The sequence below is a fragment of the Vigna angularis genome, chromosome 3 (genome assembly GCF_016808095.1).
Source record: "Vigna angularis cultivar LongXiaoDou No.4 chromosome 3, ASM1680809v1, whole genome shotgun sequence".
NCBI lineage: Eukaryota > Viridiplantae > Streptophyta > Magnoliopsida > Fabales > Fabaceae > Vigna > Vigna angularis.
Genome location: NC_068972.1, coordinates 41,928,980 through 41,955,451, shown reverse-complemented (window position 1 = coordinate 41,955,451; position 26,472 = coordinate 41,928,980). Strand labels below are relative to the sequence as shown.

The window sequence follows — 26,472 nt, the reverse complement described above, 5'->3', positions numbered from 1 at the left end:
TGTATATTTTATATAAGAGATATTGTGTTGTGTATTAGTGGGAGCAACATAATAACAATCATGGGCACCTCCATGTACCAACGTCATGATCCACATTAAAATGATAATTATTGTGTAAATTGGCTGTGGTGCCACTAAAAAAAAAAAAATCCTAGTTCTTTGTCAGAAACACTGTAGTGAACAACTATGCAATAGTCGAAGCAAGATCCTATGTGGGGTGTAGATAAGCCATGTTTCTGTTTGCATTTAGAAAGTAGGTCATGTTCGTAGATTCTGGTGGAAGGGAATCTCAACACGTTGTTTTAGGAAGCAAAACCTCCCCATTACTAATGGTGCCTCTGCTGTGTCATCAGACAATGATTTCTTAAACAATTTTCAATGTACCATTGTTCACATACATAAGTGTTGGAAATCTCACAGCTCATGCCATCAACTTCAAATATATATATATATATATATATATATATATATATATACACACATAAATACAACTTTAATCTTTTAAAATGGAATTATAAGATTGAGGTTGAGTTAACCTTAATGCATCACTTAAAAATTATTTTAATTATTGTTATTAAGGTTGTCAAGTACTTTATTGTTGATTATGTTATCGTGTCATTTATAGATATTTGGAATATTAACTTTATTATTATAATCTAATGATCTTATTAAATTTTCACATTAATTTTTTTTATTAAGTTAATGTAGATTTCAATTTCTTTATTTACCTTGTAGTTACTTTTGATTTTAATAGTGTTAGGATAAGAGACCCTATAAAATATATGGTCATAAATCCATAATAGAGTCTGATATTGAGAAAAATTATAAAAAAATTTAAGAAACTTCTTTTTAGTAAACTCTCTGTCTTTCCTCGAATCCAAGATATCGAGATGATATTCTTCTTAATAAGTGACATACTTTACAACAAAATAATCTTATTAAAATACTAATGTGAATCATGCTTGACCAAGTATTATGATATTCTAAATTTATCTAAATTAGGTCAAGTTTAAACAACCAAAACTCATTTAAGTAGGGATAAAAAAGAAATTACATGCAATATATGTACAGGTAAAATCTCTGATGGGTTAAATAAATATTTTTAAGAATAATCATAGATAATAAGTAGTGGTATTTAATTACTCACTTGTTAATATGGTGGTGATACATGTATTATGATATCCGACTTACATGTGCAAATATTTAATTTCATAAAAAAGACTGAAAATAGCAATTTGTATAGCTAATTAAGTAATTAATATGAATTTATAAATAAAAATATAGCACTTTATAATTTATTTTGATATAGGCAAATATATATTTTATTTAATTGTTTTAGTCAATTAGGATTTATAGATTATTCAAATATTCATATAATGTACAATTGTATATTTTAATCTAATTGTTAATGTTTTTTAAATATAATACTATTTCAAAAATTATTTTTTATTCATACCAATAATTCATAATTAGATGTCGGTGATGTAGTTTTTTACACAAATAATATATTTTAATTAATGTAATGCTTGAGATATTTTGAATAGTTGAATCTACACTCAAGTAGTATAATGATGACTAAGAGATAAGATAAAGTCATGGTGATAAATTACAACACTAAAAGTTTATAGACCTAAACAAAAGGATAATTCTTGTGTAGAGGAAAAAGTATATATATATATTATGAAAGCCAATCCCTAGCCGTAGATGTGTCAGCTTCAGCACTTTACAAATTCATCATATGCATATTATTATTATTATTAAATATTATACATTTGTCGGTATTATATATTATATAGAGATGTGGATTGTGCTTAAGCGTTTGCTAGCCAATATATAAAGCAATAAGTGTTATTCTTGTTCATTATTAATTAGGTAGCCAATAATTTGAAAGCACTTTTCAAGAAGCTTGAATAAATTTGGAGAGATATATGATGAATGCTTATCCATGATTCAAAGGAATAATATAATCAATCCAACTTAGGTATAACTACATCATTTAAATATCAAGATACGAAATTAATGGACACACATTTTAATATTTTTACAATATAATGCAAGAAGGGTGTCGATTTTACAGAGTGTAATGAAAATGTTCTATTTTTTGTTATATTTTCAGCATTTATGACATGTATTCAATTGAAATATTATTGTGAAATTATTTAAACTTCGTCCTTTCCTAATATCAATTAAAAAAAACTTTTTTTTAAATATAATAACTTATCTTCATAGTAATCTAAATGGAAATTTTCCAATTTAACTCAAAATTGATACACATTATGGAACACAAAGAACAAAAGTTAGTCATTATATTATATTTAACTCCCATTTTTTCTATTTTTACCTTTTGCATTCCTTCTTAACTCACAAAGTAAAAGGTCAATCCAAGGTCAACCCTATTGTTATCTTTCTTAATTCTATGCTGAATTCCAAAAATAATTTTAATAATTTAAATAAAATTATTTATTAAAAAATAAATATTAAATAAAATTAGTTTTAATAATTTAATAAATAGTTTTACATAAAAATTCAAAATATAAATTTTAATCAAAGAGTCTCTCTTTCTTAATTTGTTTTAAGCCTCTAAACCCTTATTTATATATATATATATATATATATATATATATATATATATATATATATATATATATATATATTTATATATATATATATATATTTATTTATTTATTTATTTATTTCGTGTATATGTATGCATGTGTTGCCAATTAATTAGTGTTAAGATACGTATGAAAGTCGCCATTGAATTACAAAATCAAAAGCATTTTGTAAACCTGTTTGGCATTAATAAAGCATCGAAAGAACTCTATATATAATCAATAGTTGTGGAAAACAAATATGTTTAGTAATTTACTAATTATTCTATCTTTTAATTCTCTAAAAAATTGCATAAGGGGTTTTTCAATTGTTCACTCCTAAGCAAAAAAATAAAAAACAAAAAACTGTCAGTCCGTATGATTAATATGAAGCAGATCACAAGTTGGAGGAGTTTTAATTATGGATTTGTGGAAGATGAGGTAGCATATGCAGAAGCAATAATTGGGGGTCCTTCACTTAGTTCCACAACTTACTAATCTTGCAGATTATGATGCAAGAGTTTTTCCCAACCTCAATTAAGTTGCATTAATCGATTTTTTGAATTGGGAATATTCTGAGTAGATTCCTCTTTCACATTAAAAAAAGTATAGACCCTTTTTAAGTCTCCACTATTAAGGAAAAGAATGCAAGTAAAATGTTGAGGAATAAAACTTTTTAGAGTGCACTTTCATGATATCTTGACAAAAGTTATATAAAACCTTCCACATTTGGATCTTGACCAAATGCTTATATACAAGATGGAAGTTTTATTTCTTCATCCATTTTTCATTTGTTCAACAAATTTGTCAAATTATCTTAATAATTATTCCTATATTCATTAGGAGTTTAAGTATAAGTTTAACTAATGCATCAAATAGAAACTTGAAGAACATATATAAGAACAGAAAAAGATTCATAAATTCATTCTTATAACTTTAGGGTAAAAATCGCATTTAACTACGCATAATATGTCATGGTTTTGAGAAATATGGTAACATTTTTGCAAGACAAAATATAAGATACAATTAAGATAAAGCGTATGTAAGAAAAACTTGTGCAAATATATAATACAAATGTAATGTAGTTTTAATAGGTAATCTATTTTGTATATAGAATATTTTGAACTTTAAGTAGAATACTTTGTAGATAAAGTTCTTGCTTTAATATAGAATTATTATCTATTCTAGTTTTTGGTTTGTTGTTATATATGTAGAAACCTAATATATATATATATATATATATATATATATATATATATATAAGAAAAAAAAGTCATTATATACATAAAAGTACTAAAAATAATAATATAGTACAATAATGAGTTAAATTATGGCATGATCAATATTTTGGGTCAAACTATAAATGTGTTTAAAGCTTATCTCACCAATTAAATTTCATCAGTTGTTACATGAACAATAGAGGAACACCATGAATAGTTTGTCTTCCTTCAAGTTTTTGTCCTACAGCTACTATGTGCAGGGATAAAATCTGCTAACACGTATACAAAGAAGTCTAACATCATAAATTTTATAAAATTTCGATAGCATTTCACATTGGTCTTCAAAATACATGAAATGAAAGTGATTATTCATAACCAAAATTAAGTATGTATCCAAAGAACAACACAAAATGATCTCAACCAAAATTTAATCAAATTTATGCATAAACTTCAATGTACACGTTATAACATATCATAAAAAAATATATTTTTCCAAATCGATAGGACAATTTGAGATTTAATACAAATAATTAAAATTTTAATTATTTGTACTAAATCTCAAACAGAAATTACGATTCATTCAGTGTTTAACTATCATTATAATAAATTTTAATAGAATTAAATTATTTAAACATACAACATCTAATTATAAATCTAAATTTTATAATAAAAACAATAATGATGAAGACAAAATATAACCAATGTCACATACAAAAAACAATAGACAAAGTGCATGAGAACTAAAAATACAATTTAATCAAATCCAATTCCTAAAAAGTTTGAATAATTATATGCAAACCATGGTATCCAAAAATTTGGCAACGGAAAATACCAAAATCACATCTAACAACCAATCAAAAGACAATGTGTAATATATTGGAAACTAAAATCTGAAAACTAATCGTGTATATTGGAGGATGGTGTCGTCGTCACAATAGAGGAGTCATCACCGGTGAAAAAGAAAAGATAACTTGATGTTACTCAAATTAGTATCCGTGGATGAAAGCAATCGATTAAAACGAATTAAAATCATACCTAAATCATCCATGTAGCATGCATTTGTATTAAATGAAGAAAAAATCACCTTTGGTGGTGGTCGCGTTTGTCGTCGAAACTGTTTTAAGACATGAGAAGAGAGAGTACAAAGAAAAAATAAAAAAGATATGCTCTCATGTTGTTTTTCTTAATTCATAAAACAACATATGACGTGGGACGCCCTAGGAGACTAACATCGTATCACATTAGCTATCAGATAAGTAGGGGGCGGACTTCTAATGGGTACAAAAAAATGACTTTCGTATTGCATTTTTATATTGATTTAAGCAACAATAAACGTCAATCTTCTTAACCGTATGACGTTATAAGAGTACAAATAATCTTTTGAGAAAGATTTTTTTAATAATTTAAAAAATTATTAAACATCAGTCATTTAATTGTCCGACATCTAATGTGTTATAAAATCAATGTTTTTAATTTCCAACTTCGTGAACATTCTTTTCCAGTAAGATATTTTAAATCTTTACAAAAAATTAGAGGCGTAATATATGTTTGGTCCCTAATTTTGTCAAATTTGTTCGATGTAGGACTCATTTTTTTAGAATGTTCAATGTAGTCCCTAATTTCGTAATTTATGTTCAATTTGGTCTTTTAAATCATTAACGACAAAATGTCCACAACACCAATCAATGAATTACATGGTAGTTATTGACTGATGTGGCTAGGACCAAAGTTGACTAAGGATGGTCGCGCCAATGAGGGCTTGACATGTGACAACCCCTTTCTTCACCCAAAAATTAGGGTTTCAAATTTGCATCTGTAGATTGGGGAAAAGCTTGCTCCAATGTCGTCACGCGAGATTTATGGTTTGAAGGAGATTTCTGGTTCTCTGGGTTTTGATCTTCTGTGTTTCAGGTTAATGGTGGTTGGTGGAGAATGAAGAAGCTTCACGACAACGTTGCTCAAAGGCACAAGGAACTAGCGATTTGGTTTCGCGATGCTTGTGACAGAGCATTTGGAACAGTGGCACAGCCAGTGCGTGATATGTTCGCGAAAGGTTTCTGGTTAAGGTTTTGAAATCTCTGATGATGGAGGTGTGAAGATGGTGGCTGGCCGCGAGCATAGTAGCGGCACATTTCATCGTGATTGAGATTGCTTCTCTGAAATTCTCCTTGCAGGTTGGCGTGGAGAAGGTTTGGGTGAGATACTGGCATTTATGCAGCAGAGGATGTTCTGGTCGCCGTGGTGGCACAAGACTGGTGGTGGTCCGGTGAGTCCTTTGCGTGACAGCAGCAGCTAGGGTTAGGTGGTGGCTAGGGTTTCTATGTAGGGGGAAATTAGGATTTCTGGATATATGAGATAATGATGACGTGTCAAGGGTGATGTGTCTAGTCAGTCAATAACTGTCATGTAATTCACTGATTGATGCTGTGAATATTTTGCCGTTAACTATTTAAACATAGTTAGCAAATAAGACCAAATTGAACATAAATTATGAAATTTAGGACTACATTGAACATTCGAAAAAAATGAATTCCACATTAAACAAAATTGACAAAAATAGGAACCAACGATGATATTAAGCCAAAAATACGCAGATTTTTAACCAAATATTATATATATATATATATATATATATATATATATTAATGAGTATTCCGACTTCTAATTATTCATATTATTTAAAAAATAATATTAGTTATTTTTTACGTTAATTTGTTTTTATTTTTTTTAAGACTGACGTTAAATACTAAATGTTAATAGTCCATTTTATACTGTGTAATACTCACGTAATCTAATCAATACTTTGAGTCTTAAAACAATTCTAATATATTTATATAAGTTAACATAAATCCATAAATAAATAAATAAACGATATACAATAAATTATAGTGCATTACATGATCTTAACCTTTATTGGTTCAAGCTTACACAATCTTTGTTTGATGAATGTAATTTCCATGTAATTTATTTTTGTTTTTAAATCATCTTCTTTTAAAAATAATTGAAGGTATATATTTGCTTTAGTTATGTATTTTTAACTCATGTGATCTTTGCTTAATGTTTTAATTATAACTTTTTCTATAAATATTCTTTTCAATTCTAGTTGCATTGAATTTTATATTTTTTGAAACTTCGAAATGGACATATAATTTGTAACATTGATTCTCATAACTTCAGTTTTTTTTATTACATGACAAATTAAATTAAAACATGATTAGATCAATTGATTGTCAAGAAAAAAATGGTAATAAAAAATGCAATTAAATTAAAGTACATTGAACTGCATTTAAGCGAACTTTAATAATTTTACAATTGGTCGACCACTCAATAATCTATGTGATTTCAATTTTGATTTTATTTTATTTTTCTGTGACTTCAATTTTGATTTTATTTTTTCTTTTATCTTTGTGATTTTTCATATACTAATTTCATTCTTTTGTCTCTCTTTACTTTATTCTATTTTAGAGTTTCTTTTTAGGTTTAGGATTCTAACTGAGAAAAACAATAACTTTTTTTAATTATTTTTATTAATGATTAACATCAAAATAAAATTTGCAAGTTTATGAAAAAATTGAGACTTGAGAAAAATAAAGAAATCGAATAATACAAGTTTATGTTCGAGTTTACTTTCTTGACTACTAGAACCATATTTTGTTGTTTTAACTCATTTTCTTTTTATATATACTTACTTTTAGTAGTGTTTTATGTATTATAATTATATATATATATATATATATATATAAATAAACATATATATGAACTATAATATTTGAATTAGGCTATTAAAAAATTCAGAAGAAGAGAAAAGTTAAGGCTTTAATTGCATAAAAAAAAGCTATGAATAAATTTATAAAAAGAAATAAAAAATGAGTTAGAAAATATGAGTGTTCGTTGAATGAACAAAATAATATATATATATATATATATATATATATATATATATATATATAGGTAAAAGCAATAATATAAATTTTTAGTTTTTATTTAACATTAAAAAAGTTAAAGTCACTAGTACAGTTTTGAAAAACATAATACCGAAATCTTAAAAACTCTTTAAAATATGATAATTTGTTGAATCTTGATGAATTTGATTTATTTTCGTAATTAAATATCTTAAGGGAAATTATAAATTTGGAAAACGATAAATCTATTAACATTCTTAATTATATAGAAGAATAGATCCTTTTACAAATACTTATAGAATAATACTAACAATTCTAATAATAGTTGCTTTGGTCGAAAAAAGTTTCTCAAAGTTAAAGATTAAAAACTTATTTAAAATCATCAATTTTTCAATAAATATTAAACATATTAGCCTTAATATTTATTAAAAATAAATATTAAATAAAATTAATTTAATAAATAGTTTTACATAAAAAATTAAAAATATAAATTTTAAATAAAAGTCTCATTCTTATATATATATATGGGTTTGTTAACGCGCGTACACCTGTTTTTCAGTTGGTACATTTTAGTAATGTGTACCGGGTTTTAGTAGACAAAAATACTCTTATATATCATGAATTCTAAGTTGTAAGGTTAAAGGTATTTTAATAATTTTTATTCTCAAAACTAAAAAAAGAAACCCCTAAACCCTTACCTCTCTCATTCATCTCAACCATTTCTCTTTCATCTCTCTCCCTCCAACCTTTTCTCTGTCATCCCTACTGTAGTCCCAATTGAAAAAATCAGAAACACTTGTCGTTAAACAATTTGCCTTTGTAAAGAGTTGAGTCCTTGACATATTTACCTTCAGGCAAATGTTCATTCAAGATCTCTTCAATTTTACTATCTTCTATCTTCACTAACCTCTCTAATTTCATCATCTGCATATTGTTAACTCATTGGCAAGTGTACCAAATCGTTCTAAGTAATAAAACCGGTAAGACCGGATATCGTTTCCCAAGAGACTCGTGTAACACTTTAAAACTGTATAATAAGTTAACTAACTTAGACTAAGAATGACATCTTTAATAAGATTCAAGTGTAATAAAGTTCCAATTCATGTATATACGATAAAGTGAACGTCTTAGAGGCTAAAAGATTGAAAATGGTTAATGGATAATGAAACAATATGGATGAGATGTTGGAGAATGATTGTAATTACTACGCTATCATGCAAATGCACATCACTACTTCATCAATTAATTGCATTTGTCAACCTTCCTATTATACTTAGACCCAATTCCTTGGTAGAAAAAGCCTAGACTCACTTCTTTCAGTCCCAATTCCTTGGTAACCTAGAAAGTTCATCTGCATTACGATTAGAGGTTTAAGACAACTAAAGCATCAAGCTCCATTCCTAGATACAATCTCCCTTAGGTGTTAATTCCAGTTCAAGATCCACACAATACTTTCCAATATCTAGCAAATCTTAGAATCAAGTTATGGTTGATCAAGTCACAACAAGCTTTAAGAGAAGGAAATTAAACACTCACAATCAATTGAAGGAAGCTTCAATTCATTAAACTCAAGTGCATTTACATGAAAGTTTCGTAACTACATCATTCCCCAACAAAATGAAATTAGTTCTCCATAGTCATGGAGAACTTGAGCTTACAATGGAGAAAAATGGAAGAATGGGGATCCAAGGAGGAAGGATGGAGAGTTTCCACTGCCCAAAACCAGCTCCCTTAGGTCCGAAAATGGTGTTCCAAGCTTCAGCCGCCAAGAAGATGCCACCCTCAGTTACAGAATGCTTTAAATAGATCTAGGGTTCCAGGTCAGCAGAGTTCGCGCCCGGGCGCCCCTCCTCAGTCGCGCCCAGGCGCGAAGCTCTCGCAGAAGGTCGCGCCCGGGCGCCCTCTTTCTCGCGCCCAGGCGCGGAGCTCGCGCAGATGGTCGCGCCCGGGCGCCCTCTTGGTCGCGCCCAGGCGCGAAGCTCGCGCATATGGTCGCGCCCAAGCGCCCTTTTGGCCGCGCCCAGGCGCGAGGCTTGCGCAGAAAATGTATCCTGCTTCCTTCTTCTTGGGCTCTTAGGCGTGAACTTCCTTTCCTGCTCCATCAGATCCTGCTTTTGAATCCTTTTCTTGCTCCCATTCTTGGTAAATACAGTACTTCTCTAACAGCTTGCAATTCGCCTACAAATTTGAGGAATTAATGATGAAAACTTGTATGTAACGCTTAAGCTAGACTTATTCGCAAACTTAGATGAAAAGGGAGGATTAAACATGTTTCAAGCTTAAAAAGGGTAGATTTGGTACAAGAATTGGTTCAAAGATAATGGTAAAAATTACCGTTATCACATATGTTGAATCATCATTTCTAAAAAAACCCTCCAAGCCAATTACTAATTCCTTCGGATGTCATTATGCTTGTGAAAATTAGATAAAATTATATACGACAAAAATGATAAAAATGAAAACTCATTATAAAATCATTTTTTGTAAGAAATTGTTTAACAACGAGTGTTTCTGATTTTTTCCAGGCCAATTACCAATTCCTTTGATGTCATTATGCTTGTGAAAATTAGATAAAATTAGATAAGACAAAAATTATAAAATGAAAACTCATTATAAAATGATTTTTTGTAAGAAATTGTTTAACCGCGAGTATTTCTGATTTTTTCCAGGTCAATTATCAATTCCTTTACGCTTGTGAAAATTGGATAAAATTAGATAAAACAAAAATTATAAAATGAAAACTCATTATAAAATCATTTTTTTAAGATTATTTAACGGCAAGTGTTTCTGATTTTTTTCTATTAGGGCTACAGTAGGGATGACAGAGAAAAGGTTGGAGTGAAAGAGATAAAAGAGAAAGGGTTGAGAGGAATGAGAGAGGTAAGTAAGGGTTTGCGGTTTTTTTTTTTTAGTTTTGAGAATAAAAATTATTAAAATACCCTTAACCTTTTAGAATCCATGATATATAAGGGTATTTTATTCTACTAAAACCCGATACACATTGCTAAAATGTACCAACTGAAAAACAGACGTACGCACGTTAGCAAACCCCATATATATATATATATATATATATAGTATTATACAATGCTAATCATATATTTAAGTATTCGATATCATAATATAAACAAGTTGGTGCGAAACAATTTTAGTAAGCATTCGACCATCAAACTTATCATTACATTAATTTAAGGTAAGATAAGATGAAGGCACCATTCAGAAATATGAAAATTTAGTCTCTAAATATTTGTTAATTATCCAACGTTTGAATATTTAAAATATTAAGATAGAGGAAACAGCGCAACTCAATTTCGTTTAAGTTATTTTACAATTCTTGCAAGAACAAACTTCATTTTAAATATATTTAGACAATTTTCTTCATTAATTTTAAAGAAGAAAAAAAAAGCAATTAGTTTCTCTATAACTTAAATAAAATAATATTTAGTTTATGCATAAATTAATTTGTAAAATTCTCTCATCAAATTATTTTACAAATTCTTTTAATTTTTTTTCAAAAGTGTTTGGGATATTCCAAACATGTTTTTTTTTTCTAATTCCATTTTTGTTTGTTAATCCTATTCTTCTTATTAAGGCAAACAGTAATGGAAAGCATGTATGAAAAAGCAAATGTAAAGCATATGTTTGAAAAGTTTTCCACATGGCTCTTCTCTTATAAAATCCCCCCTTCATCACATTCTCAATCTCTCAAACTCTTCTCTTCTCTTCCTCTTCTTCTCACCACAAACCAAACCCGAAATGGTGAAATTCTCAAAGGAGCTTGAAGCTCAACTAATACCAGAATGGAAGGAGGCCTTTGTCAACTACCGACAGCTCAAGAAATACATCAAAAACATCAAACTCAAAAGACTTCTCAACCAATCACAGCCCCCCCAACAAACCTTTGGTCGTTCCATTTTCGATTCTCTTCGCTTCGTAATCAACAAGCTCTACAATTCACACAACGACAACAACATGCAAGATTTCATTCAGGTAAACTATGTTGCAAAAGATATCACTATATAGATATGTGTGTGTATAGTTTATAAAGTCTCTGCATGTGTTTCTGGTTTGTCTTGTTTTTCCTTCTTGTGGTTCGGGTAAAATATGAGTTCCAGGGACATGTCTAAAACCTTTGCGTGTGTTTATGATTTTATGTGTCTTTGTCTTTGTCTTTGTTTTGTCTTTATCATGTACTTTTGTTTCAGAAAAATGAAATGAAGAAATAAATGACATCGTTTTTAGACAGTGAAATTTCTTCGAGGCTATTAATTAGCACATATTTAAAGTTAACTAGCTGGTAATTTTGTAGGAAATTAACATAATTTAAGTAACTTGTTTATGGCTAAGAGGGCTTGAAATTACGTGAGTATAACAGCCACGTGAATTGCTTGCGGTGAATATGAACCACGAAAAAGTGAAAAGAGTCAATGATCTATGGTTAGTATGTGTGTGTTTGGAATGTGGTGTATTACATTAAACATCTTGGTAGGTTTAAAGCTATTCTCTTTTATGGTGAAAAAATATGTGATTATTAATCTTTTGATCATTAAATATATAACTTTTAATTTTAACGTGCTATAAATCCATTATTTTATTATCCAAAAATCGTACGGTTTTTCTTTAGTATGGCGAAAAAACGTGATTAGAGTCTGATTTTGTTAAGCTTTTGATTCTTGATGAATAGCTGGTAATCTAAACGTAAATCCATTATTTTATGATTCAGAAATGTTAAAGTTATAATATAATATATATGTTAAAGAAAAAGTGAGATTTTGTTAATCTATTATGATCCAAAAATCAGTAATGTGCAATAGGAAAAGTAGAAGGAAATATATAAATATATAAACAACACAAGGTAATGAAGAATTTACCTCTAATTATTATTAATTATATATATAGTAGCATACCCTTTAAAATTCATATACTCACAAGGAGACTGAATTGGCGTTTTAAGAGAAAATACTAATAATAAAATTTATTAAAAAAATTACATATATTTTAATACGTAAAACATTGAAATTGGGTTCCGTATCAAATCGTGTCCTTAAAATAATAAATAAAAAAGATGAAAGTGGAGAATGTGAGAATGGCATTAAGGGCTAAAAAGCAAGTTTAGTGGTCGTTTTTTTTTTTTCTGAAACCCCTTTCTGCTTTTTCTTTCAAGAGTTTCTCATTCTCTCACGAAATCAAGGTGAAAATGGATAGTGGGAACACTATTGCATACACACCCATCACGAAACCATTGTGCACCCTAGATAAAAATAGAAATTTACATTTTCATGAATATAAACTCGTACATAATTATTTAAAAACGAAAGAGGTAGCTACATAAAATTATAATTTGGAATATTGACTCATAGATACCTATATTTTTTTAAAAAAAGAAATTAATTTTGTAAAGATAAATTAAACTTAAATTCATCTCTTATATTACAGGTGAAGAAAACAATAACAGAAGAAAGTGAAGAAGTATATGAAACTGAACTGGCACAGTTGTTTGTAGAAGAAGATGAGGTGCAAGTGTTTTTTGCAAAGCTTGATGGAGAACTTAACAAGGTTAACCAATTCTACAAGAAACAAGAGATTGAGTTTGTTGAAAGAGGAGAAATATTGAACAAGCAGCTTAACATATTGCTCGACCTTAAGCAACTTCTCAGTAACACACGCAGAAAAAATCACTCTCTCAGACCTTCAAATACTGAAATTTTCCCTCACTCTCCTGGCCAACGTTCAGGTGAACAGATTTTTTATTTATGTATTGAAAATTTTATATCGATCAGAAAAGACCAATTTAAAATAAATAAATAAATATAAATTTCATTTATAAAATTAATTTTATAAGATTGAGTTAAATTTAAAATTTACTTCTTAATATTATATATTTATATATATAGTTTTGATAAATCTAAAAGTCTCACGTAATGAAAAAAGTAATGATAATAATAATTTATATACTATTTCTTATAAAATACTTTTTAAAGATAAAATGGTAATGGAATTGCTCAAACAAATAATAAATGGAATGCTATATATTTTAATGGATTTGACTTCCGAGCCATGCTCTTCTTCTTAAATGCAAAATTTCACTAATTGCGAAAACAAATAAACTAACCTTTAGTTTTAATTGAGTAATAAATATAGAAGAAAAGTGTTCACTAGATGTGACACGCTGGTAATATATAGCTTGAAGGTTTCTTATAAAACATAAAGGTTCTTCTTGTTTTGTTTAGTTACGTTTGATTTATTTGTGATATAAGTTGTTTTGTTTATCGTATATTCGATTTAAAAGATAATAAAGTGAAAAATAAAATCATTAGAAAATCATTCTTAATAATAATTTATGTGTGTGTGTGCCTCTTAAAATATGTTTTTTTTCTTATTTCATTTATTTATAACTTATGCTTAGGAAACAAAAAATCAATATATGTTATTAGCATATACCATGATAAAATTTTCAATATTCTTAATTAATATAAAAAATTATTAACATAATTAATTTCATGAGTACTTATTAATTCGAAAATTTCACATAAATTAAAGATAGGAATAATTTTACGATTTTGTTAAAAGGAATTAAGTTTAAACTTGTTAATTATATTCATTTGTGTATGTAGAAAGTGTTGGAAAACGAAAAAATTTATCAGATTCAGAGGTTTCAGAGATGGATGAAGTGATCTCAACGTTGGAAAGGAATGGTTTAAGTTTTGTGAACTCAGCAATGAGGGTGAAGACAAAGAAGGGAAAGCCTCAAACGGCCATAAGAATTGATATTCCGGCCACCACTCCAACGGCGGTTACTTCCATGCTGTGGGAGGATTTGGTGAATAGTCCAATGAAAGCAGCAGGGTGTGGAGGAGAGGTCTTCAACAAGAGAAAAATTCAGTGTGCTGAGAAGATGATTAGAAGTGCTTTTGTGGAGCTCTATAAAGGTCTTGATCTTCTCAAAACTTATAGGTAATTAATATATATAAATTACTTTCATTTTAATTAATTTATCAGTATGTTGTATTTATTTATATATAATTTTTGTTTTACGGTACTAATAACAATAGTATTTTAGAAACAATATTAGAGAATTAATTTCAATTTTTTTATTATAAACAACAATGGAAATAGTGCTTACATAATTACTTGATCACTTATCAATTAGTATACTGATCATGTTATGTGAATAAATTGATTGCGTATGTAACCGAACCGTTTTAAAAATAAATAAATAAATTACATGTTTTAATATATGATTTATATTTAAGTAAAATTGATTTTTAAAAAAATAAAATGGTTTTTTAACGGCCAAAATTAATTATTAATTTAAGATATATAATAAAATTTTCAGAATCCATCATGATTATAATAGTCTAAAATGTAAGTAACTTTTTTGTGGTTATATCTTGGTTAAATTACGTATATGATTTAAAAATATATAACCAATATTATGATCATTAATGGAATGTTGACTAGAGGAGAATGTGGTAGTTTATCCTTCAATTGGAATGATGAAAAAAGTGATTATATCATGGAAAAATTATATATATATATATATATATATATATATATATATATATATATATAAGTTTAATTCATACAAAAAAATTGACACAACTTTTAACTTAAAATTTTAAAATATTAAGTATTTAACTTTATATTTTTACCTAATATGAAATTTAGATTTTCACTTAAATTTTAAAAAATATTGTATTTATAATGAGACTAATGGAGTGTGGAGTTGCATGGAGTAGTTTCACTCTACCACGTAAGAAGAAAGAATGATTTGGTAGATAGAGGTTGGTGTGATAGGTAGGATATATCATCCAACACGTTTCTCCTAGGATATAACCTAAGTTTCTACAAATTAATCCTTAACTTATGTCATCCAACACTCATGCATGCTTCAAAACAATGGAGAACAAATCCAAATTCTTCATCTTTTTGCTCTTCTCAACCTTATAGCTTAGCTTTCTTCTCAACTTTACATGATGTCCATGACGATGAGAACAATGACATGCTAAAGATGCAATGAGACTACGAAACTTTTCCTTGGTGCAAAGAAATTCTTACGTATCAATTTCAGCTTTTGCGCATGCCAATAAACACGTAATATATCTATTTTTCATTGAATGGCATTATATATAAATAGGTCATACCCTACCATAAGTCCCTTTATGGTAGCATTATATATTACCCATGTGAACACTAGTTTTGTTCCTAACCACATATTCTATCTTCTTTGTAGTTCGTTGAATATGGTAGCATTCACCAAGATACTCAAGAAATTTGACAAGGTATAACTCCATCACACTCATAAACATGATGCAACACTATATAATCTGTATAAAACAAAAATACCTAACATCACATAAAAGTGATTTACTTTTCTATAGTTCATCAAAGAATACCATTTTTAAATGATCCTTAGTCACATCAATCGGAGGTTACGTTTATATTTGAAATCAAGAGTGTTTTTAGACAGATAGTATTGTAAATATGCGGATGAACTTATATTTTAGTTTACTAAATATGGTAACAAAACAAGTATGTTTTGTTTGTTCGTTTTTCAGTTACATTTTGTGTATGTAAACATAGTTAATGTTGTTGGTTTTACTATAGTGTATGGTGGTACTCAACCTAGTTATGGGAAGAGTAAAGAGAAATGAAAGCACATTAAATTAGTGTTTTGTTACATTATTAATGACGCTTCGTTTGGAACCAACTTGCAATTGTGGGCTATATTCTTCACGTGCAGGTAGTAAGAAATATAACAACTTATCTCAATATATTCAACTCCATATGTTACCAAACCTAATTTCCAAACACAAAAACAGTTATCTTCTTTCTTCTTTATAGTTATTGGGTCATGTCCTTTTTTTTAATTTATAGAAGAGTGTAAGTAACATACTGTTGACTGGAATTTTATATATATTTATATGTAATACATAAATGTATTTTTTTATGAAAAAAAATTAAAAATAGGTGATATAGAGATTGAAGGTGTATAGGTTTTTCATGATATATTATTGTGAAAATGTTAATTTTTATAACAATAATAATCACAATTTTGATTTTTAACATTTATTTGACATGGGTGTGTAATCCATCTTTGCTGAATTTTCGTACACAATTTTAAAATTTAATAACACTACTTGATGTGTTAATTGAGTGTTTTTGCTACATTAATTACTTTGAAAATTATGTTAATTAACTCTGTAACATTGGCATTTGGAAAGGTATCTTGTCAAAAAGCTTCTACAAATTATTTGAAGGAAGTGAAGAGATCCCATTTCATTAGTTCTGATAAGGTATGATTTATTTTCCCATGATATAAACCCTAAGAAGGGAATAAAAGAAAGAAAGAAAAAATTATTCAAATATTAATAGTTTTTTTTTTTATTATTTGATCCTTTCTCAAATTGTTAGAGTGGAGAATGTGATACACTAGTACTAATTAATAATTGGTGTTATATGCAAATACAATACTTTTGAGTAAAGGTTGTTAGACTAATGGATGAAGTGGAATGCACATTCACAAAGCACTTTACCAACAATGATAGGAAAAGAGCAATGAAGTTTTTAAGACCACAACAACAGCCAAAAGCTTCTCATATGGTCACCTTCCTTGTTGGTAATGCCTCTCTCTCATTAACAACAACTTATTATAAAGAAGAAGAAAAATATTAAAATTTATATTTTATTGACAATTAAAAATATATTTGAAAATAATATAAAAATATAAACAAAAAAAAATAGTCTCCACTATGTTATTCCATTATTTTTTTGCCTAATGGTAGCTGCATCACTTAAAAATAATGCAATAGATGCCAAATTTTGAAGTGTATTGCAACCAGTCAGTGGCCACTAAGAGTGGTGAACCCCACTAATATAGTTTCAATAAGTCAACTTTTTGTTTCCCCTTTTTCTAACAATTCATTGATTTTTATACGTTACTTCCACTGTAGGGTTGAGTACAGGTTGTTCTGTATCCTTGTGTTGTGTATACGTAATCTTGGCTCATTTGTGTGGTATATTCTCTCCCAACACAGAGCAAGCATATATGGATGCAGTTTACCCTGTTTCCAGGTGATAAAATGCATGGTTCCTATTCAATTTACTTCATAAATGACTCTTGTTTACGTCATTTTAACCAAAACTATTCAACATCCTGCTTCCTTTATCTAAAGTATTCAAACATAAACAATCATCAATGTTGAGAATATAAGTGAACCTAATTATTTCATTGGTTAAAAAATAAAAAATTGGAACAACAAATAAAGGAAAAGATTCATAAATTCATTTGTTCTTACCACATTCAAAAAATTGAAGGCCTGAACAATTTAAATACTTTTTACATGTTTCAATGTGTTTTTTTAAAGAGAAAACCGTAACGGAGTTACACGCTTCAAAACAGACAATACCTTGATTGTATCGTGATTGATCTTAACGATCGATTTCATTTAGCTAAAATCATCTCCAAAAGATTTATCAATAAAGAAGAAAAACAAAAGGATAACAACTTAGTATGTAGTTTTTTACTTGAAATCACATAAGTGATGTCCCTTTAAGAATAGGACTACTAAGTTAGTAACTACTAAAACATCTAAGCTGAAAAATTAAAACAAGAAAACTTATATTACAATGATTTTTGTGCAGCGTGTTTGTATTACTAAGCCTGCACCTGTTTATGTATGGATGCAATCTGTACATGTGGAAGAGTACCAGAATCAACCATAATTTCATATTTGAGTTTTCACCAAGCACAGCACTGAGACACAGAGATGCATTTCTGATGTGCACCACTCTCATGACAACTGTGTTTGGGGCAATGGTGATGCACCTGCTTCTAAGGGCTGCAGGTTTTTCTCCTAGCCAAGTTGATGCTATTCCAGGAATTCTTTTTCTGGTTAGTCCAATGGCTATTGCTTTTTTTCATGTTACTACGACAAAAATACCATTGTTTTGCTTGAAACTGAAACTCCATACAATGATTTATGATAGAATTTATATGTAGTGTTGCTCAAGTCAAATCTTTGTGTGCTGATTATCAACTTCCATTTTCAGTTCTTTGTAGGCCTTCTCATTTGCCCATTTGACATTTTTTATCGCCCTACTCGTTTCTGCTTCATCCGTGTTATTCGCAACATAGCTTGCTCTCCATTTTATAAGGTAAACTTCTTCCATGTATGAGAAAAAAATCTATGCGCAGATATGTGAAAGGAATTTACTCTGACATTCAATCAGAAGCATAATGTATGTTAGGTTTATTGAACTTTTAGAAAAGTTATTACAAAAGTCATACCTACCATGTTAAAACTCTCTATACTATATGTAGAGTTTGATGCATTGACATGCCACGTTGCATGTAGTCTAAGTGCAAGATTGAGCTTGTAGTGTTTTTTAATTTAGCTTATTATTTCTACAGGTTCTTCTGGTAGACTTTTTTATGGCTGACCAACTAACTAGCCAGGTGATCTTACTACATATCGCATAAGAAGTTAATTTTGTTTCCCTTTGCTTCTCAAATTTGCATACTAATAATCAAGATTAAAGTGTCTGTTATGGGTTTCAGATTCCATTGCTAAGGCATTTGGAAACAACAGGTTGTCACACTTTTGCTAGAGTTTTCAAGTCACACCACCCAGAGACTTGCCATTCTGGAAGGCTGTACGTAGAAATAACCTATCTCATATCATTTTTGCCATATTGGTGGCGTGCATTGCAGGTATGCCCTTGGTGATGCATGATAATGTATAGAATTTATATCAATTTGTTGGAAATCTAAACATAAGTCTAAGTCTTACATTAAGTAGAATAAGAAAGTTGAGCAATATAAGTTAGAAGATTTATAAATTCATTTTCTTAAACTTTCGAACCGGAAGTTCTAGGTTCAAATCTCATGTGATCCCTTCGAGACCCATCGCAATTTATAATGTGACATGATATATTTTCTAGCTGAAATTTTTTAGACAGTTCATTATGTTGTGAACTAACACATGGTACTTGAATGCCACATGAGCAGTGTGCAAGAAGATGGTTTGATGACAATGATATTAACCATTTGGCCAACATGGGGAAGTATGTTTCAGCAATGGTTGCAGCAGGAGCCAGAGTGACATATGGCAGGCAAGATAATAATCTATGGTTTGCGATAGTCTTTATCACTTCTGGGGTGGCCACAGTTTACCAATTGTATTGGGATTTTGTCAAAGACTGGGGATTTTTCAATCCCAACTCCAAAAACCCTTTGCTAAGGGATGATCTAATTCTGAAGAACAAAAGCATATACTACATGTCTATTGTAAGTATTCTTTCACCAATTTGTTGCATGAATGTTAGAATCATGAATTAGTCTTTTGATCACAAAGGGGCGTTGGATTTCACTTTTCAGGCATTGAATGTTGTCCTGAGAGTGGCTTGGGTGGAGACTATCACGCACCTCAATGTGGGACCTGTTCAAAGAAGGCTACTAGACTTTTTTTTAGCTTCACTTGAGGTTATTCGAAGAGGGCATTGGAATTTCTACAGGTACTTTCTCAAACATTTTTTAGAACATCTCAAAATGACTTCTTTTTTGTTTTGTTTTACCATGAAATGTTGAACAAAATTCACAGAATTTGACAATTTCTGCATGAACACTACAGATTGGAGAATGAACATCTAAACAACGTAGGACATTTCAGGGCAGTGAAGGCAGTTCCTCTACCCTTTCGTGATATAGACTCAGACAACTGAAATGATTTTCTCACAGGTGTGCACAGATTGTCCTGTGAAAGAGACTTGCAATTGCCCTAAGGGAATAAAATTTTGAAGGTCACATCCCTCACCATGCATTGGATACCGGTTAATTGAAGTATCAATGGAAAGTACAAACCAATTTTAGTGCCAACAAAAATGCATAAAAGATGGCATTTTGTCGTGTGAATTGGCTCTGACAGCTTTTGGATTTCATGTTCTAGATCAGCATCATTGGTAACTTGTTGATTTAGAATGTGGGTTTGAAGATCATGTATCCAATGTTTTGTAAATTGCAATTAAGAAAACTGGAAGCGTTGATTTAATTTGTAGAAGTGAGATGAAAAATAGTTATCTAATAAATGCGAATGGAAACTTAACAGCTAATATAAAATTTGATCTTCTAAACATTTATGCCATAAGTCAATGGTGTTCCTTTACTGTTTGAGTAAAAATGCGTTGGTTTCATTCATTCATAAACTGTAACATTACTAAAAATTAATAACTTTTATAATAATTTAAAAGTCACATATAAGATCATTTATATTAACATTGTACTAAAATTAAATTCTTACGATGTTCTCTTTATTTTTTTGTAAGAAACAGGTAATAATGTTTGTATTCATAAAAATAACAGTATCTGGCTTCTTATTAAAAGGTTGAACTACATATACTAATTTCTCCAACTATTTTTAAATTCATCTCAATTTGAGCTCATTGAAACTGAATTACAATTATTAATTTTTCTTATAACTTACATTTTTAATGTGAAATTTGTGACTGTTCAAAGTTTAATCACATTTAACTCTATAAAAACAACTCAATCAAAATTTAAAATAAAAACACTTAATACGTAAATAACATCCTTAAAATAAAATAAATAAATACAAAATACACTTGGTAATGTTACAATTTTGTAATCAAATCAAATAAATGATTTTATTTAACAACATCAACATTTCACCCAAGTGAGAAGATATACTCAAACTAATCACAACAAAAAGAAAAATAATAATAATCTCGTGAAATACTAAATTTTATTTACACATCATACCTTTTCCAAGAAGTGAATTTATATACAGAGTTGAAAAGGAATATTTATCCATGTGATTACAAGAACAAGATTGTGTCATCATATTAATGTGAAATGGCACTTCTGTTCTTGTACTTTAGATTCCCCTTTTTTATCAGGACTTTTGAGTACCTTGGTGTAGCATATGCTCAACCAAATGTATCTGAAATGCCAAGTTAAATGATTAAGGATCAATTTCAGCACATTCAGCATGATGCACATAACAAGTCAACGGTCTATTGATTCAGAATCAAAGAAGCTTCTCAATGGTAATTTTATGCATAAATAGATTGAATATTGAAATATACAGAGTCAAGGAATACTATTGGCTTGACATATATCAGTGACAAGTGGTCCACCCTGGAAATGCACCTATTGCATAAAATACCAACACCAAAGCACCCATATCTAACATAATTAATTCCCTCTAAAGTATAACTTCAGTCCTCGGCATACCAAGTAAAAAAAAAACAGCACACAATGACACATTCTTAAGAATTAATCATAACTATCAAACTATTAGATGCCTCCACATAGCAGGTCGATCTCTTGATATGAGAAGAGCACGAGAGCCAAGATAATCAAAGGAAGGACAGTACATATCATCTGGGCCAATTACTTCTCTAAAACTTTGAGCACTTGAGTGATCCGTGTTGAGAACCCTTAGTGCATCATCTTTGACAGCATCAAACACAAATAGTCCTTGGCCACAAACACCCATCGCAAAGTCAGAATTACCCCAGACTTGGGAGATTGCTGCATGGTGTGAGTGTGCATTGGATTCTGGGAGAGGATAGGTGGTGAACAGGCCTTGTCTGCGCAATGAAAATTGTTGCAGCATTGTTGATTGCTTCTTGCCCATTGAGCTTGTGTTGGAGCAACCAATGAACACAGAATCACCACGACAGAAAACTGACTGCACATTCACACCAACTTTTGATATCCTTAGGCCCACACCAGACTTCTGGCGAAAGTCCATGATATTGATAGAATCTGAGGTGCAGAACACACCTTCGTTTCCTTCAGCATCTGATGAACTCATTCTGCAATGTTATATTTCTAAACTTGGTTAATTATTGGGAAAAATGCTAGCGAAAATGCATGAATTTTGTACTACTAAAGAAAATTCCTTTTTCCTCAAGGACTAAAACCAAGCCCTTTAGGGATGTTTGGTAGCTCTTTAATTTTCTCTCATTTCAATTTCTAATTTCCAACATATCACATTGTAAAAAAATGTTTTCAGTTTCTCCTATACAAATATTTGTAAGCAGAAAACATCATATAACTTTTTTGAAATTAGAAGATGAGAATGGAAATTAAAACTCCCTTCTATTTTCACAAAAGTTATCCGATTATATGAAGAAAAGTTAATGCTCTTTCCAACGTTGAATAACTTTCAATATTGTATGCTCTACAAATTTTGAAGAACTATCCACATATTATTTGATTGGAGAACATGACATCAAGGAAACGATGTAATTGATCTAAGTTTGGCATCTTCCAGTTTCTTAACACAAATAACAAAATGAATTGCAACTATCAGGTCTAAACTAGAATTTCAATATAATGACAAGATAGCTAAAACATGTTCCTGTTTGTGTGCCATCAGTAGAAAGAACGAATACAGAAAATAACTAAGATATAGTTTTCGTGAATAAAAAGGCAGCATGCCACCAAGCTGTTAAGAGGCAAATAAATAAAAGAGTGACCTCAGAAGACAGAAACAGAATATTTTAGATAAAGACAAGAAGCAAGAAGTTAAGATTAAAACAAACTCACCTTTTGCGAACCCCTCCACCCAATTCTGCATCAGTGTTGTTCACATGGAGAGCAGAAACTTTTCGACCATCCAAAGGAATAGAGAGCAGAGCCTGAGGAGTAAGTGAGTTCACATCCCACAAAGAAATGGATTCAGCTTCAGCTACCACTATTTTGCCTCTGTTCCTCCACTGCAAAGGGCTGCAGTAATCCATGGCTAGAACAGGCTTCTCAACGTCCCATTTCATGATTTGCTCCCCATCACGAACATCAAAAACTTTCACAGCTTTCTGTGAACTGGCAGTTGAGATGATGAGAGGTCCACAGGGCCTGTACCAACACTGCTTAGCTTCTGCTGCCACAATGCCAGAGGTGGAATTTCTTCTTTGCACAACATTGTTAGGCAAGGGTCTAAGTGCAATTCTTGAGGAGGTTGTTCCAGCATCTACCTGCAAAGCTCGCACTTCTTTGGTGTAAAAGTCCCACGAGCAAAATCCTGAATCCATAGTATTGCCAGCAGATGCAGCTACTACAAACCTTCCCGAGCAACCATCAGAACCAGGGGCACGAATTACCCAACAATCTCTCCATATGTTGGGTGAAACTTCTGCAGGTGGCATATATACAGCTTTTTCCTGAAAGCATGATAAATTGTCAGCAAAAATAATGCTTCTTTGTTCTTTAAACGATTCCAATATTACTATTTTTTTCTCGTTTCAAAATCTCTTTTGGAGACCTTCAAGAAATATAGTACTAAATGATAATCAACAATTATGCGAATGACTGCCTCGATATTCATTACTATCAACGTTCAAATAAAAAAGAACTTGATGACACCAAAATTAAAGACACTTGCTGAAACTCTATGAGTCCATATGAACCATTAATTATGTTTTATGGAGAACATTCAGATCTCACCATTAGATCTAAACGTGGGTCATTTTTCAACATTGAGCATTAATTATAATTTTTTAAACTAATCATCCATTTCAAGCTTTTGCATCATTTCAAGCTTTTGATAACTTTTTTTCGTAAGCACTTTAGGAAAGAGTTAGAAGTAAGCATATTATTGTTTCAAAATAAATTGAACCAACCCAAACTGAAAATTGATAGCATCACATAAATAACCACAGTGCAAATGACCTACGACAGTATTCAACACTATCTACGTTCAAATCAAAGATGAACTTGGGGAGACCAAAATTAACAACACTAAATTGATATTTTAAGAAGGTCATTCAATCCTCTCTTAGTATCTTTAGTTGAGAAGATTCATAATTTCGGATACTATAACTAAAGTCCAATATAAATGGCCACAAAAGCAAAAACGGAAAATTATAATCAATCATGTAATGAATCACCTACATCTATTTTGACCATCATTTCATTCTCAACTAAAAAGATCTACTCCTAAGACCAAATCAAGACACTACTCCACAATTTGACATTCAGAATCTGCAACAAATGAAGAACAAATACCTCACAATTGGCAATATCATAATAGCTGCAAGAACCATCGTGGTGAGTCAGGAGGACTGCTTCACCTTCCGCAACAAACCACCCACCACAAGCAACCTTGTTACCGATCTCGTTCAGCCTAAAATTGAAAGCCTCATCCATCTCCTCCACAACCGCCCCTTCCTTGTTCTCCTGATCATCAAACTCCTCAAGCTTCTCATTCGCCGTGAGCATCGTATCAATGCCGTTCCTCGGATCACTGCATCCCCCATTCCCACCACCCTTTTCCTTCACTTCCTCCCCAGCATTCACCTTATCAATAAAGGCCAAAAACTCAACTGCAACTGAGTTATCTTCAACAGGGCTCAACACCTTCTCTTTTTCCAAATAATGCTTATCTTTACCACTCTCAGCAACCATTGTCCTCTCCCGAAGCAGTTTCTGGTGAGGGAAAAGACGCGCCTCGAGTTCCTCATTTTTCAATATCGACCCTTGAACCAACTTCTTGTCTTCTTCGTGGGTGTCACCTTCACCGTCCTTATTGGGAACAACATGAACCATGGCCTTCTCAATTCCTGAGATCTTGTCCTGAATGTCGGAAAGAATCACCTTGGAGGCATCAGGGTTGTTCATGTCCAACATCTCCTTGGTCTTCTTTATATCCGAAGCTATTCTCTTCACTTTGCCCTCAAGAAAAGCGAGCTTCTCGTGAAGCCTGCTAGGGTACTTTGCGTTGCTGTTGTTGCTACTTCCATCGTTGGGTTCTTGGGAAATGGTGGTGGTGGTGGAGGTTTTGAGCTTTTGGGCGTTGGAGGTGGAAAGTTTGGATCTTTGTGTGGTGAGCTTGGGGGTGGGATCACGGGTGGGCTTTTGGGCGGAGGCTCGGGAGAGATCGGAGGGGCTTGAACTGCGGCCGCGAGGGAGGGTTTTGAGGGAAGGGTTGGAGCGGGAGGTGGAGCGGCGAGGGTTGGAGTTTTCTTTGAGGAGAGAAGGGGAAGGGAAACGGCGAGAGGCGGAGATAGGGCGGGGACGAACGGCGGCGGCGCCGTCGTCTCCGCTGCCGCGGCGAGTGGCCATATCTGTGTGGAATAAATCGATGGCAAATTGATCGGTCTGTTCTGTGGCGAGAGAGAGAGCGAAAAAGAAGAAATTTGCACAGTGAATGGATGAATCGAAGGAAATGGGAAGAAGGGTAAGCGGGAAAAACACTGCAATTTTGAGTTTTGAAATTTCTGGGCCGCGAAATTGTTTCTTTTTCCCTTGCAAAGAACTATATTTTGTTGGATTAATATTACTTGTATTCTTGATAATATTTAAATTTATATAAATGTGAGTCATCAAAAAGATAATAGGTTACTTGTACCAAAATCTTTAATTGATATTTCATTAAATTATTTAATAAAAGTAACATGTTATTTTCTTTAGTAAATTTTTTATTTCAATTATGGAAGGTTAGTTTTTCATCATCCCATGAGAATGGTTTTGGAGGAAACTTGATTAAAAGCCATTTTCCCAAAATCCTAGTTTCCCCCCTCTGTGAAATGATGCTTGAATTCCTAGAAATATGATTAAATTTTTTTTAGTTTGTAGGCATATAATTTTCTATCCTTTTTGTCCTTATAAAAAATAAATACTTAAGGATTACAGAAATTATATTTAAGAACCAAAACTAAAAAGGAAAAGTTTCTTTAAATAAGGGAATCAAATGAGTAGCTATAAAATAAAATCAAATGAGTAAATTTGTTCTC

At 30.7% G+C, this 26,472-nt stretch overlaps 2 protein-coding genes across 2 annotated transcripts; one reads left to right on the top strand and one right to left on the bottom strand.

The window, feature by feature from the left end:
• Window positions 1-11,405: 11,405 nt before the first annotated feature.
• LOC108324323 (phosphate transporter PHO1) lies at window positions 11,406-20,846 on the top strand. Its single transcript, XM_017557253.2, has 14 exons — window positions 11,406-11,703; window positions 13,150-13,447; window positions 14,328-14,667; window positions 15,947-15,995; window positions 16,938-17,009; window positions 17,200-17,332; window positions 17,667-17,787; window positions 18,358-18,607; window positions 18,766-18,870; window positions 19,127-19,171; window positions 19,274-19,426; window positions 19,724-20,002; window positions 20,093-20,229; window positions 20,346-20,846. The coding sequence occupies exons 1-14, from the start codon at window positions 11,470-11,472 to the stop codon at window positions 20,434-20,436; spliced, it is 2,307 nt and encodes a 768-aa protein (XP_017412742.1). The 5' UTR covers window positions 11,406-11,469; the 3' UTR covers window positions 20,437-20,846.
• A 935-nt stretch (window positions 20,847-21,781) lies between these two features.
• Window positions 21,782-25,995, bottom strand: LOC108326684 (KIN14B-interacting protein At4g14310). Its single transcript, XM_017560297.2, has 3 exons — window positions 24,746-25,995; window positions 23,288-23,901; window positions 21,782-22,551 (listed from the first exon to the last, which is right to left on the bottom strand). Exons 1-3 carry the CDS (start codon window positions 25,799-25,801, stop codon window positions 22,020-22,022), a joined length of 2,202 nt encoding a protein of 733 aa, XP_017415786.2. The 5' UTR covers window positions 25,802-25,995; the 3' UTR covers window positions 21,782-22,019.
• Between the last annotated feature and the right edge of the window lie 477 nt (window positions 25,996-26,472).